General features: G+C 39.4%; 1 protein-coding gene across 10 annotated transcripts in view; it reads right to left on the reverse strand.

The window, feature by feature from the left end:
* The window catches only part of LOC135435717 (phosphatase and actin regulator 4), a 126,958-nt gene that overhangs the window by 61,803 nt on the left and 51,231 nt on the right, over positions 1 to 13,924 (reverse strand). For all 10 annotated transcript variants that reach the window (XM_064692899.1, XM_064692900.1, XM_064692897.1 and 7 more), the window contains 3 exons: positions 9,788 to 9,952; positions 9,609 to 9,707; positions 7,489 to 7,968 (listed from right to left, as the gene is read on the reverse strand). In XM_064692899.1, coding sequence (XP_064548969.1) covers positions 7,489 to 7,968; positions 9,609 to 9,707; positions 9,788 to 9,952 — 744 coding nt within the window. The remainder of the gene's footprint in view (positions 1 to 7,488; positions 7,969 to 9,608; positions 9,708 to 9,787; positions 9,953 to 13,924) is intronic.

The following is a 13,924-nucleotide window of genomic DNA, read 5'->3' on the forward strand; positions in this document are numbered from 1 at the left end:
ATTAAAAAATACGGCAAATAAAAAATGAAAATGATTTCGCGAGACTTTCGCATCAAGTATACGCCACCATAAAAGTGAACATCGATGCGAGAATTATAATTGATGGCCGAGCGAGCGAGGCGCCCACCATTCTCAAGAATTCCAGCTCCGGAACTCGTCTGTATGTGTCGGGCTCTACGATGGCCCCCGGCTGGAGGTCAGTAGCACAAGGCGAGGGAGCCCAGGGGTCGAGGAGGGGCTGGCGGGGCGCTGCACAAGCTGTTGAGACATTGACATTGTCATTTTTCGACTTTTATGGCGTCTTAAAAATGTATCTCGAAAATATGAACGCAAAAAAAAGCATGTGGGCAGCACAGTTTTTAATTGAGGCAAAACGAAACGAGAGCCGAGAAATTGGCAAAGCGAGAGAACACACATTAAATGAACAAGCATGTATTCGATAGTCGACCAAAGTATACCCTTTAAAGAGATGTGCAGAACGAAATATAAATTGTTTAAGGTACTTGCTATAATTGATATCGTAACTACCCAATCATTTTCTTAAATGAAAAGAATTTGCATGTTAAAGCTCAACAAATGATAATCAATCCCTATCATATTCACAATAATTGCTATTGAATGCGTCTGAGGAACGTTTACGAATGCGTGTGAAAGCAAAAATGAAAAGCAATTGAAGATTATAAATACGCACAAATACGAATAAATATCCTTATCATATTCCAAATAAATGCTATTAAAAGCATTTGTAAAACGTTAACGAATGTATGTAGCAAAACAGAATTGAAGAGCAACTGCAGAAGATTATATGAGCTGCTATTAAAAGCGTTTGTGAAACGTTTACGAATGTGAGTCAAAACAGAATGGAAAAGCACTTGAAGAAGAAAATTATAAAATTTCAAAACAAATATTTAAAATATCTCCACCATGCTGCAAATAAATCCTATAAAATGCGTTTGATAAACGTTAACGAATGTATGTCAAAGAAGAATTGTAGATTAGTAAACACTGGAGATTTTTTAACCCTCCAAACGCACATATTTTAATGTTATCTTCTTAGCATTCACTTTTCTATTCTATATTCGTTCTATGAAATTAGTTTTCAACAAATATACCCATTTTTTGGTTTTACACGGAGTATATTCGTGAAAAATGAAAAACACTTTGTGCCAGTCCGGAAATTCGGGCTGTGTTTACACAAAAACCGAACAACAACAATAAATCGAAATTCGAACAGTGAGCAAAAATGCTAATTAATGAGCCGGAGCAATGAAGGGAGGGAGGGAGGGCAGTGAAAGGGATTTGGATAAATGAAAACGCACGCTGAGAACAGCAAAAGCATTTGTTAAACAAATTAGACCCAAGAGAATGGGGGAGGAGAAGGGGGCGGTCAGGAAACTAGCCAAGTTGGCCAACTGACTCATTGGCAAGTGTCGTAGACGGAAATGGTCTAGGACAAAGTAGAGAACAGAACAGGATAAAAAAGCGAAAATAGAAGCAGAAGTGGGAACAACTCGAAACGGATGTCGTTTCGAGTTGATTACGAGCCAATGACATGCAAAGCTCGAGGAGTGGCCAGACAGACAAGGACCGGACCGGACCGGACCGGACCTGGCAGGACAGTACCATATCTCTATCGGGCTATTGACTTCTAACCCGGGCAACACGCCCTGCGAGACAACAATTTAATTAGCAAATTAAATGCAAAATGCGCAGCTGACGGCCGCAAAACAAATCGATCCATAATCATAACAAACATATATCAAACACACATACGCACAGCTGTCTCCAGGTAGCCAATAATTTGCCCAAAAGCGGTCATTCATCATTTAAAGCCAAAATACTTGGTAAACAAATTGCAAAACAGCAACACGGCCAAAACGGGGCAACTCAACTTTAAAGGCAACCAAACTGCCAGCTAATGATTGTTTATTTCTTCTCTCCTTCTTTTTTTTTCAATGATTTCTAATCGAAACTTATCAATGACTGAAACTTTTTCTGGGCTGCCCTAATTGCCAGATTGCCAGCTACTCACTGCTAATGACTAAGATCTTTGAGATTAACCAAGCAGAAACAGAACAAAAAATAGGTATCTCATACCCTAGAAAAAAGGCTGAGCAAGTAATAGCTACAGCTTTAGGAAATTAGTTTAATTTATATCAAATACATGGCACACTTATCTCAGCTTTTCTCAACTTTTAAGAGCTCATCTTAAATAGTCTTAATAACACCTTCCCTTTAAAGTATAGGGTATACGAAGCATAAAGTATGAATCGCACATTTTAATAAGATTTTTGAAGTTTTATATTTGGCAATTATTTAGCTAAATAAATAATATAAAATTTGCTAAAATTGCCGAATCATTTATCAACAATTTCATTTGGAAAATTTGAAGTGATAATTTTTTTTATTTTTTCCAAGCTAAATCTTTATAAAACCTTTTCATTCGAAAAATCTCCACGTGGAAATATTTAATATACATTTTATATGTTTATTTTTGAGTAAAATCTTTTAATAAATTTTCTCATTCAACACACATTTTATTTGTATTTTTTGAGCTATATATTTTATAAAAATACTCATTCAGGAAAACTCTGAGTGCAATTAATAACAAAAAATTTGATTTTTTTTAAGCTTTACCTTTAATAAAAATGTTGATTTAGCAAAATTCTAGGTGAAAAACGTAAATAAAAATATGTGTACTGCTTTTTTAGCTAAAACTTTTGTAAACACGAAAACTCTAATAAAAATTTTCATTTACAAAAATTCTAGGTGAAAAGCTTTAATAAACATTTTATTTTATTTTTGTGTTAAGCAAAATATTTTATAAGAATTTTAATTCAGGAAAATTCTTTGTGGAAAACTTCAATATAAATTTTATTTGATTCAAGCTAAATCTCTAATAAAAATATTAATCCAGGTTAAGCTAGATCTATTTAAAAAATGTTCAACCAGAAAAATTTGAAGTGGCAAACTATAATATACTTTCTATTTGCTTTTATTTAAAGCAAAATATTAATTAAACATTTTCATTCTAGTAAATTCAATTTAGGTTTTCAACTAGCTTTATTAAATTTTAAATAATATATTTTACACCCATCTCAATTCCACTTTCACAATCCGAAAATGTGTGAGTTTTAGAAAAAAGCACCCTGGTCAACATTATAGGGCTATATAAGCCTTATTGCTGCCATCTTATAGGGTATTATTATTAAATTGTTTGCAGTCAAGGCACACACAACTATATATACACACACACACACAGATTACGTGAGTTTACAGTTCCCCAGCTTTACAGTCCGCTCACTCCCCAATTGGAAAAAATAACACAACAGACTTCAGTTGGCTGGAACGTCTAATTGCATTATCTCAACTGTGGGCGTCGCACACTGACTCAATTAGGCATTATATATAAATAAATTGTATATATATGTATATGCGCATAGGTATAATATCCGAGGCGTGCTTATCTGAGGTATGGCGTGTAGCAATTTATCTGAGCAGCTAATAAGATTTCGTTGGAGAAACGAAAGTAAAAATAGCATATCTTATTAGATTAGAATGCGACACAAGCGGAAATCAAAGTACAGAAAAAACTAAAACTTAAACAAAATTAAAATGATGTGAATATGCTTTGCTATTGTTAATCAAAGCTAAACTTGTAGAAGTCAGTTCTCAAGGGTTCCAGAATTTTCATTGCGCACACACAATTGAGTTAAAGTCGCAAAGCATCAAGTTTCAGAGCATTATTTGGCGAACTTTGCAACACTGGATTGCTAACCTAGCACAACAAGAGAATTAAGAAGAAGAGCAGTATCAGCTTGAATGCACAAAAAACAAACACAAACAGCAAAAGCAAAGAAAATTGTTTGTTATTATGATTAAAATGCAAACGAAATACTGAAAATTACAAAAACAAACACACACGCACACAAATGCACATGCACAGGCACGCACATATATACACACACACACACACAGAGAGAGATACTGCATTGGCATCTCCTTTAACAATGACGAAAGCAGCGCGAAAAGAGGAGAAAAGAGGTGCACGACCTCAGGATGCAGTGCGGCGATACGCCAGCAGCGACTGCAGGCAGCATACACGCACACACACACACACACACACACACAAGCAGAGCGACAGCTTTAAAGAATTTCTGCGTTGCACAAACAATTAAATTTGCTTAAAACAATTAAAAACAGTTTCAATTAATTATATATTTATTTATAAACATTTAGCGAGCAAACAGCGCAACATTCTAGCGAAAAATTAGCCACAGTCTGCTGAGCTTTATTTTTGCGTTTTGCTTTTTGGACAGCAAATACAAAATAAAGCCAGCCAGAGAGGGAGAGAGAGCGGGTGCGAGAGGTTGAGCGCAGGCAATGCCAGAGCGTGCGAGAGCATGAGAGCGCGTGCCGCAACGCAACGAATAACAAAGTTAAAAGGCAACGCGCAGAAAGGATGCGGCTAGAGTAAATTTGGTATGTATGTGTGTGTTTGTGTTTGTGTTTGCGCTTGTGAGAGCGAGCGAGAGAGCGCACGGCGCCCAATGGTAGGCAACAATTTGGTGCTTCCTCTTGCCACTTTGCCCGCTGCGTATGCGTAATGTGAGCAGCGCAGGCGGCGAAAATCAGACCAAAAGTGGAATGACGGCAAATTAAAGTTCTTTTCGCTCGCTGCAGCAAACACACAAACAAAAACCCCCAAAAAAAAAAAAGGAATGAAATAACACACCCTTTTCCTTCCTACCGCGACGAAAGCCAGGCTACCAACAACTTCTATGCATACATTCACACACACACACGCACACATATGCAAATTAAAAATGCCATTGCGTGCTTGCTTTTAATGCAGCCCCCCCCCCCCTTTCTCCTTCTCCACCCGCGTGCCGTTCCCCTCATTCCGCACCGCTCGCTGTTGCATTTTACACAGAAATTCCTTTTACAGAAATATTTTGTTTGCGCTTTGTGCGACTTTCGTTAAAACCAAAACACAAGAACCCAACTTGCGGGACTTGTGCCGTTAGTCGAGCTGGTTCGTGCTGTTTGTTTTTGTTCCGTTTCATTATTATTTTTGTTTTTTTAGCAGCGCTTTATTTTTGTGGGCGGCACTGTTGTTGACGCTGACAAAAGCTCAACTGTAATTGCATTTGTTTGCATTGCGCTGACAATGCAATTTTTTTTCCACAGGGGAAATAAGATCTTTAAGAGATATATAAAAAAAAAACTAAAGTCAAATAGAACCAAATAAGAGTTTTACAAAATATTTTAGACAGCAAATGAGCTCTTACAAAATGCTCACTAAACATTTAAAAAAACTTTCAAAAATAAAATCCATTCCGCATAACTCGCAACCGGCAATATATAGGAAATAAAATATGCCCAGTCTTGTGCCCCGAGCAACCGTTAAATATGGGTTGCACCTCTCTAAACAGCTTCACCTTGAGATTATGCACAAGCAAAAGCGTCTGGCTAAATGACTTATAAAAATTGCAGCTATCAAATATTACATATTTTATAGTGTAAAATTGTTGTTGTCTTAGCGCACACACTGCGACACGAACACATACACAAGCACACGCGCACACACACACGCACACGTAGACGACGAGCACACTTGAAGCGAGAGACAGCGCGAGCGATAGAGAGCGGTAGACACTTAAGCAAACTTGTACAGTAAACACAATTATGAATATTTGTTATATTTTTTAATTATATTTTTTATTTTTTTTTTTTTAAATTTGGTTCTAACGCGACGACAAAAACACGCGCTGCTCTAGCGGGCTGCGTTTTAATGTTAACTGAACATAGGAAATGACAGAGCCGACAGCAGCGAAACGGTTTGCCATAAAAATGCGACGCCGTCCAGCTAGTCCCAAAAGGCAACAACAAAAACGACGCAGTAGCAAATGATAAAAAGTAACAGTGAGAGAGCGAGAGAACGCGTAAGTGCTCTCTCTCAGCGAAACAAGTGCAAAATAAACAAAAGCACAAAACGTGCGCGTTGCGAGAGAGCGACAACAATGACGGCGGCGAAAAGAGAGCGACGCAGCGAGCACATGCCGGCTGCTGCTACTGCTGCTGCTGCTGCGGCTGCAGTCGTCGTCGCATCATCAAACGCAAAACAAACACGAAGCGCAATGGCGTAAAGCTTCAGGCGCACTGAAATATCTTTTCTAGATAGTCATCAAATATGTAGCCTGCTCATTATGAGCGGAGTGAGCGAGCTAGAGAGGGGGTTGGAGATGGGGATACCGAAGGAGCGTAGCATGCAAAAACTGCGGCGAGTCAAAATACATAAATGTCAAGAGCAAAAGCATGGCAAAAACGTTGTTTGTTTACCGTTCAAATAGCCAGCAATGGACCTCACGCTACCTCAACCCCCTCTTCCCCTCCTTCAAGCAATTGTTTGTGTTTTGTTTAACAGTTTATCTGACTTTTTGGCAAACTGCCGCATATGCTTGACTACAACAACAACAACATTAGCTGTAGTCAAGAACAACGGCAAAACAAATACTTGAGACTTTCTGTGGCCCTGGTGGGGGGCCTGTTGGGATTTAACTAGGCGTTAACTCGACTTAAATTGGCTTTGAGCGCGTCTTAATTTACGGTTAATGTTGATTGGCTGTGTAATTGACTTTAAGCGGAACGCTTGAAAGTAGGCAACGATATTTATCGCTATTCGCCGCAACCCTAAAGTATGCAATGTTTGCGGAGAGGGAAATTCTATACGAGCGGCTAATTAGTGAAATTGTTTTTTAATGAATTTCAGTATTATAAAAGCAAGCAAACGTTTGGCAATATGCACAAATAAATAAAGAATACGAAGAAAGAAGTACATATCTTATCAGTATTTTAGTTATATCTTTCTTAATTTGTCAAAGAACTTCTTGAACCTCTTGATATTTCTGAAAACTTATATTCCCTGATTATCTAAATATTACCAAATAATGTTATAACATAATATAATATAATATAGTATTGAAGAAATAATAATATGTCTTTGTATTCAAATTTTAACTGCTAAATCCCCTAAAACCTCTCAACCAATTCTCCAATATTCTGGAATAGAAAGTTCCCAAAAAAAACACCATGTTTCCAAAAAAAAAAACCCGCGTATTTAAAATAAAAATAATTGTAAAATATTTCTCAAAAAGACAGCTATACCAGCAGCCCTTATATAGATCAGAGCAAAGATCTGAATTATCTTCCAATTGTTTCCATTATTATAAATTCATCTAGTAAATCAATAGCAAAACTTTAAATGGATGCTGTGCACATTAATTACACTCAACGTGCAACAATAAAATATTAACAAAAGAACAAAGCTCTTCGATTCTATAGAAAAACTTCCTCACAATTGTTTTCCATTCCCAATTGCAGTGAACCATTTCCCGACAATAGGATCAAGTATACAAAGTCGGAGTGTCCCTCCTACCCGTCGCTCCACCCCTGTATTATATATAAAAGTAATTCCCAGAGACTCACCGTTATTATTGCTGATGGCGAATCGCTGCTGCAGCTGCGCTGCCAGCGCCTGATGATGCTGGGCCAGAGGTGTCAGCGGTGGCGCCGTCTGCTGCCCGACGCCCAGCTGATGTGGTGCCGATTGTGAATGGGGCACGCCACCGCTCAGCGAGGATGTGTCCGAGGCGCCATCGTTGCCGCCGCTGCCGCTCCCGCCGCCGCCGCCATTGGCAATGGAATTCTGTTGATTGTGGCTGGCGCCATTGAGCATGGAATTTGCATTGAACTGTTGCACGGATATGGAGTTGGGCACGCCCCCGCCCCCCGACTGCTGTTGCTGCTGCTGCTGTTGTTGTTTTTGTTGCGAGAGGAGCGCATTGCCGGCGCTGCCATAGGTCGTGGCATTAATGGAATTGTTAGCTTGATTTATGGAATTATTGTGGACGGCTGAGAGTAGAGAGCCATTCGCGCTGGCTCCACTATTGTAGTATGACTCCTCGCCTGCAAAGAGAGAGCGAGAGAGGGAGAAAGTGAGAGAGAGTATATGAGAGAGAGAAAGAGAGAGAGCTTGCAGTCATTCATAAATGCAGCGAGCTTTTGCGGCAAAGCTCGGCCATTCAGCTTGCACGCCCAAAGCTTGCGCCAGCAACTTTCACCAGCAGCGCCATCTGTTGGCAAGCGGCGGCCAAAGCTTGCCCTGGGCCAAGCAGTCGCAACTTGAGGTAGGTTCGATTTATGAGAGTTTTTCCTTCTTTTTCCGCTGCCCCAAACTCCGCTTCGATTTGGCATTCAGGTGGCGTGCGTTGTTCGGCGTTGTTTGGCTGCGACTCGGTGACGTCTCGCATTGACAATTAGCTGCCGTTGATTAATTACCATCGAGAGAATGTCGCGACGTCGCCGGCGACAGCGATTGGAGTGAAGCCCGCTTTGAACATCAGCCCAGACGGACGGAAACGTCACGGCTGAAGTGGAAGGAATCGAACTCTGCCCCCCTCCCCCGCCACACCTCTTTGATATACAAACAATTTAGCAAAGTGGCAGCAAACCTGGCGTCAGCAGCTCGTGACTGAGCCAAGTCAACGTGCCTCATCATTGGCTAAATCGTGCGTGGATTATGGCCAATTTCCGTTTGTTGACTCTGTCAGCAACGCGCACAAAGGCCAAAACTGAAAGCGAAAGATACATTTGTGTGCGCGCCTGCGGTCCGTTTGCTAAAGTTCGCCACAGTTTGCCGGCTTATAAAACTTTTGTGCCTTCTTCACAAAAACAGAAAGCCAAATAGGAGGATTAGATCTGAGCTATATGATTAGCCTATAGCTCACAAATACACATATACGCAGTTTAAAGCATGAAAAGTATCTCTGCTGGCGCTAAGCCTTTAAAAATGAAAGCCGCAAATGTAGCTAAGGATTTTTTATAATTTGCAATCTATTTCATTTAATAAACTGCTAAAAACAACTGCCAAAATCAAGAGTGCTCGACGAAAAGATACCCTGTAACCAGGTATTGATGGAGCACCCTGTAACTTTGACTGAATTCGTATTTCATCGCACTTTTTCTTATTTCGCTATCTTAAACAAAAGCTCACTTTGTCTGTCACCTTATCTCTACCGTTGACTCATTCACTTAATAAAAAATGTGCAAATTTTTTAGCATGACATGAATTCATGAAAATCGCAGAGAAAGGTGACATATAAAAGATGGAAAAGGCGATTGATAAAGTGAGGTTAAAGAGGAGAGAGGGAAGGTTAAGTGAGAAGATAAAAGATAAGCTCGAATGGAAGAAAGTGAAGGTAAGAGAAAGATAAGGTGAGAGAAAGAAAAGGTGAGAGAGAGAGATTGAGCAAGATATTGTGATAGAGAGAGAGAGAGAGACAGTTGAGAAAGAGAGAGAGAAAGAACCGCGGTGAGTGAGACAGAGGAGGTGAAAGTGAGAGAGGGGGGAGATGAAAATAAAGAGCGAGAAAACGGAGGTAAGAAAGGATGTGAGATAGCGGAATAGGAGGTGAACGGGAGAAAGGAGGTGAGAGGGAAAACAAAGGTTACAGTGAGTAATCGATTATTAGATATAGAGAAAGAGAGAGACTGAGAGAGAGACTCTTTTGACTTCACCCTTACCCACAACCCTTTCTGTCACTTACCCGGCTCTGGTATATTGCCCAGCGGACTCTCCGGCAGCAGGATGCCCTTTTGCACTAACTCATCGCGATTGGCACGTACAGAAATCTTGCGCTCCAGTGCTGCAAAGTAAGTGTTGAATATTAAATAACTGACCCACACAGAAATTGGAGCAAATAACAAATCATAATGAAGAACTTACATTTGGAGGCGGCTTCAAATTTTTCGCTCTTCTTTTTTCGGCGCCATTTCCAGGGCTTGAAGAATCTGCCCAAAGCGCTCAGTTTGCTTTTGCGCTCCAGGGGCGGGGTGCGGGTGCCAGAGCCCAGGCTGTTTGTGCGTATGGCGGCGCCATTTTGTTTCTTGGCTGCAACGAGAGAGGAAGAGAGTGAGATAATAATTAGCGAAATTGTGTCAACGTCATGAAATTGTATTCGAAAAAGAAAAAAAAAAACCGCGCGCGGAAGCGGAAAAGCGACCGTCCAAAAATGGGGCGGCGGATTCAGCTGCATGCCATGGCCCCGCCCCGCCCCGCCGCCTTACATAGTTTTGTGTAGCATGCGGCATGTTGCAGTTGCAACATCAATTTAGTTGTTGCTGCTTCTCGGTTGAAAGCGAAAATTGCGAAAACAATTTCTGCTTCTCTCTATTATATTTTTTATGTAATCAGCAACTGGATGATGATGTTCAACATCATTTGACAATTCAATTACAAATTCACAACGAGTTTTCGCTTCAGCAACAACAATCAAACGAAGAAGAAGAAGACGACGCAGTAGTAGAAGAAGAAGAAAGCCTGCATACAAATTCTAAGCAAATTGTCTGCGATTAAGCGACATCGCTCGGCCTGCATATAAAATAGCCAATAGCCAGTTGAGTTTGAGCCAAATCTAATTGGCCAAGAGGCCAAAGCTAGGCAAGGCGCAGCAATGCTCAAGTCCGTTTCGGTGGGAGTTGAGCTCCCATTTTAAGATTCCCCGAATCCCAAACTATTTATACTCTTTGATATTTGTGCCTCACTTGCCAATTGCCTAAAACACACACACACACAGAAGAGGCCCCTCTTGAGAGAGGGCCGCTCAAAGACAGCTGAAAGAAGCACAAGGTATAAAAAAAACAAGCCAGAGTGCTCTAGTCGGCAGTGACCAACTAGAAGATACCCTGTATCTTGAGGTATATGCCTTACAAGAAGCTGCATACCAACTATGAAGACTCTAGCTGTTATAATCTTCGAGTTGAGCTCAATTAATCAATTCTCAACATCGATATTTATCGATAGTGTGGAAAAAGTTATTGATAAAAATATAGACAAGCTCATGTCGCGCATAATTAACGAGCATATATATTAAAAAGCTCAAAAAACTAGCTTTTTTACAGGGTATAATAAAACGAAATTCCATCTGACATTTGCCACTAGTCGTGCTGTTGCGGCAGCTGTTTCTGTTTGTTGTTGTTGACTTTGATGCTGCCTCAGATAAGCTGGGCACACACACACACACACACACTTTAAGACACACACCCACACTGTCTGTCACACACACAAACACACATACATACACTCATCTGTTGGTATGGACAGCATTCAAGCGTTGAAATTAGGCTACCTACAAATAGCTGGAGGAGAATTCACAAGCAAAAAAACTAAGAACTTAGAAGAGCATAAAAACATAAAAAATAGTTAAAAGCAAAAACAAAGGCTCAATCAACGAAGCTTAAATGCTCTATAAGAACCCTATCGTAAGACTGAAATAATGAAAGTAAAATTCTCAAGAATAAATAAATTATGGAATACCCTGTAGTAATATGTTTTTGTGTAACAAGCAAATAGCAAATATTTATGCCCTATTTTTAAATTTATTTATTTATTCATTAATATATTTTTGTGGAATATATATAACACAGTAAAGGCGAGCTCTCAAGTATATAAGAAACGATATGGTACATAAGATACTTTATGCAAGAGTTCCCATCTATAGTCTCTTGGATCCAAAACTGTCAATAGTTGAGGTTCTCAGATATCGATCGTGTTTCGATAGTTTTTTCGCACTGCTTACTATCGAACCAGTCTCTATTCAAATATACTTATGCTCTGAAGATCTTAAGATCTCAATTAAATTGTTTAATATATTATATATAAAACTTTACACAAGAGTCTCTGACATTTAGAAAAATAAGTCTAATCATGTTCCAAAACTTCTTATGCTGCTATCGATAGTTGAGATTGTCAGATATCGATCAGCCTTTCGATAGTTTTATCGCACTGTTTACTATCGAACCTGCTCCTATATATTTATGCTCTTAAGTTCTTATATAAACTCTGAGCAATTATAAGTCAAAAGAAATATTTAGTAGTAAAACTATGAAATGAAAAAAGACATAAATTAATAAGTATCGATGGGAATTATTTTGCTCTCTTATCAACTATTGGTTGCGACAACTAACAATTGTTGTACATCACTCTTATCTTAGCTAAACGGAATGCTTATAGGAAATTTCAATCTATATAGCCACGTAGCTTTATAAACTCTGGACACACATTTTTTGAATCCCCTTATACTTATTTTAGCTTTGGAAACTTTAGCTATTAAATATTTAAATAATCATGAAAGTACACTCAACTTTAGCTGTTTTCTGGTCACAAACTTTTGTGACACCTTTGAGACAAAGTTCATATACTTTGAGATGCACTCTGGCCGTCTTTGAAGCCGAAGTCTCTGAAGCCCTCACATAGAGTGTATTTATATAAATACCGCAAAATGTGGCAAATGGGCTAAGAACTATTTGGCTTCCTTCATGCCAGCACCCAGCACCCTTGTGGACTGGGGCACGTTCGCTGTGAGCTGCTGCTGTTATAGGCCGCACTCTGTCAGCTGTCCCAATTGTGGTCAATTGTTGAAGCAGCTTTTCATGCTTGATTTGAGTTGCATAACGAGGGGCAGAGACAAGCTGGAGGTAGCGGTAGAGAATGTGTGTCAAGCTGGGCAGAGAGAGAGAGAGACCACTGGAAGTGTAGCTGTTGAATGTTGCACAGCCCGAAGGCGATGAAAAACCACAACGGAAACGTTGCCGCATTTTAAATGGCGCCAGAGAAATGAGCGTATTTAAAGTAAATGAAAATTCAAGCTGAGAATTTTCACAAAAACGCGCAAAAAACTGAACAAAGCCTACCAAGCGCTGTCAGCGTCGCAGTCGACGTCGGCTGACAACATAAAAAATGATTTTTTTACATTTTTTTTTTATTTATATTTATATTTTTACATATTTTGAGGCCTGTGCGAAGAAGAAACAGGTTTTGGATACCGACTGCTGGGTGGAGCGAGGGGGAGAACGAGGGGGGAGAGCGAGAAGGGAGAGCGGCAACTGCTGTACGTTTCAATGGATGCAGCAGCGGGTTTTTGGCCGTGTGGCACACACAGGCTACAGATTTGGCTTCTAAATAAGTGACAAGGGCGGCAACAACAACAAAAACAACAACCACAGCAACCAACAACAACATTTTTTTTTTAATATTTTATGCGAACGCGTGGAAAACGAGTTTTCGCGAAAGTTGTTGTGGGTTCCATTGTTTGCGCTTGTTGTTGTTGTTGTTGTTGTTGTTGTTGTTGTGGTTGTTGTTGTTGTTGTTGTGGTTGTTGTTGTGGCTCCACTGTGCTGTTATTCTCGCCTGAATACCCCCAGACCCATTACAAATACAGCTGACATCAAATACAATTTTCGTTTAAATAAATTCTACAACAAATAATTTATAAGCACACAACATAAATATGGGCAGGCGCTTAGCCAAAAAGAGTTGTATTAAAAAAAACAATATAATTCCCAAACTAAGTTCAGAAGAAGCTAAACAAATAGACAAAAGACTTGAATTGCGACTTAAAGCGACTAAAACTACGTCTTTGGCATCGCATCGCATTTGGCTTCAAGTTTTAGCTGAGCTTTTTCGCATGATACAACTCAGCATACGGCATTTAATTTGTTAATAATTTATATTAATTATTAATAATTAATTTTCAGTTTAAAAAAAGCCAAAGGAACTTAACTTGAGACTAAGATAAATTGTTAAGACATAAGACTTAATTTTGCACAAAAATAAATTGTTGTATTTTTTGCTTTGATTTGGTTGGGTCAAAAAGTAATTTAGCATAAAAATCGGTTCAGCTTTGACAAGGCTATGCGAGTTCGAAGTACAAGGTAGAATGTCGAGGAAGCAGCTATATATATTTTGGTTGCCCAACTGATTGATTGACTGATTGATGGCACATATGTACATAGCTTGAAAAGATAAAAAGCTGAACTTTTAGCTCCATTTAAACGCACCGTTGGCATAAGGCTTGGCTGAAAA

Source organism: Drosophila montana, unplaced genomic scaffold (assembly GCF_035044405.1).
Source record: "Drosophila montana isolate Dmon_TW-CO22-7 unplaced genomic scaffold, ASM3504440v1 contig_3661_1, whole genome shotgun sequence".
Taxonomy (NCBI): Eukaryota; Metazoa; Arthropoda; class Insecta; order Diptera; family Drosophilidae; genus Drosophila; species Drosophila montana.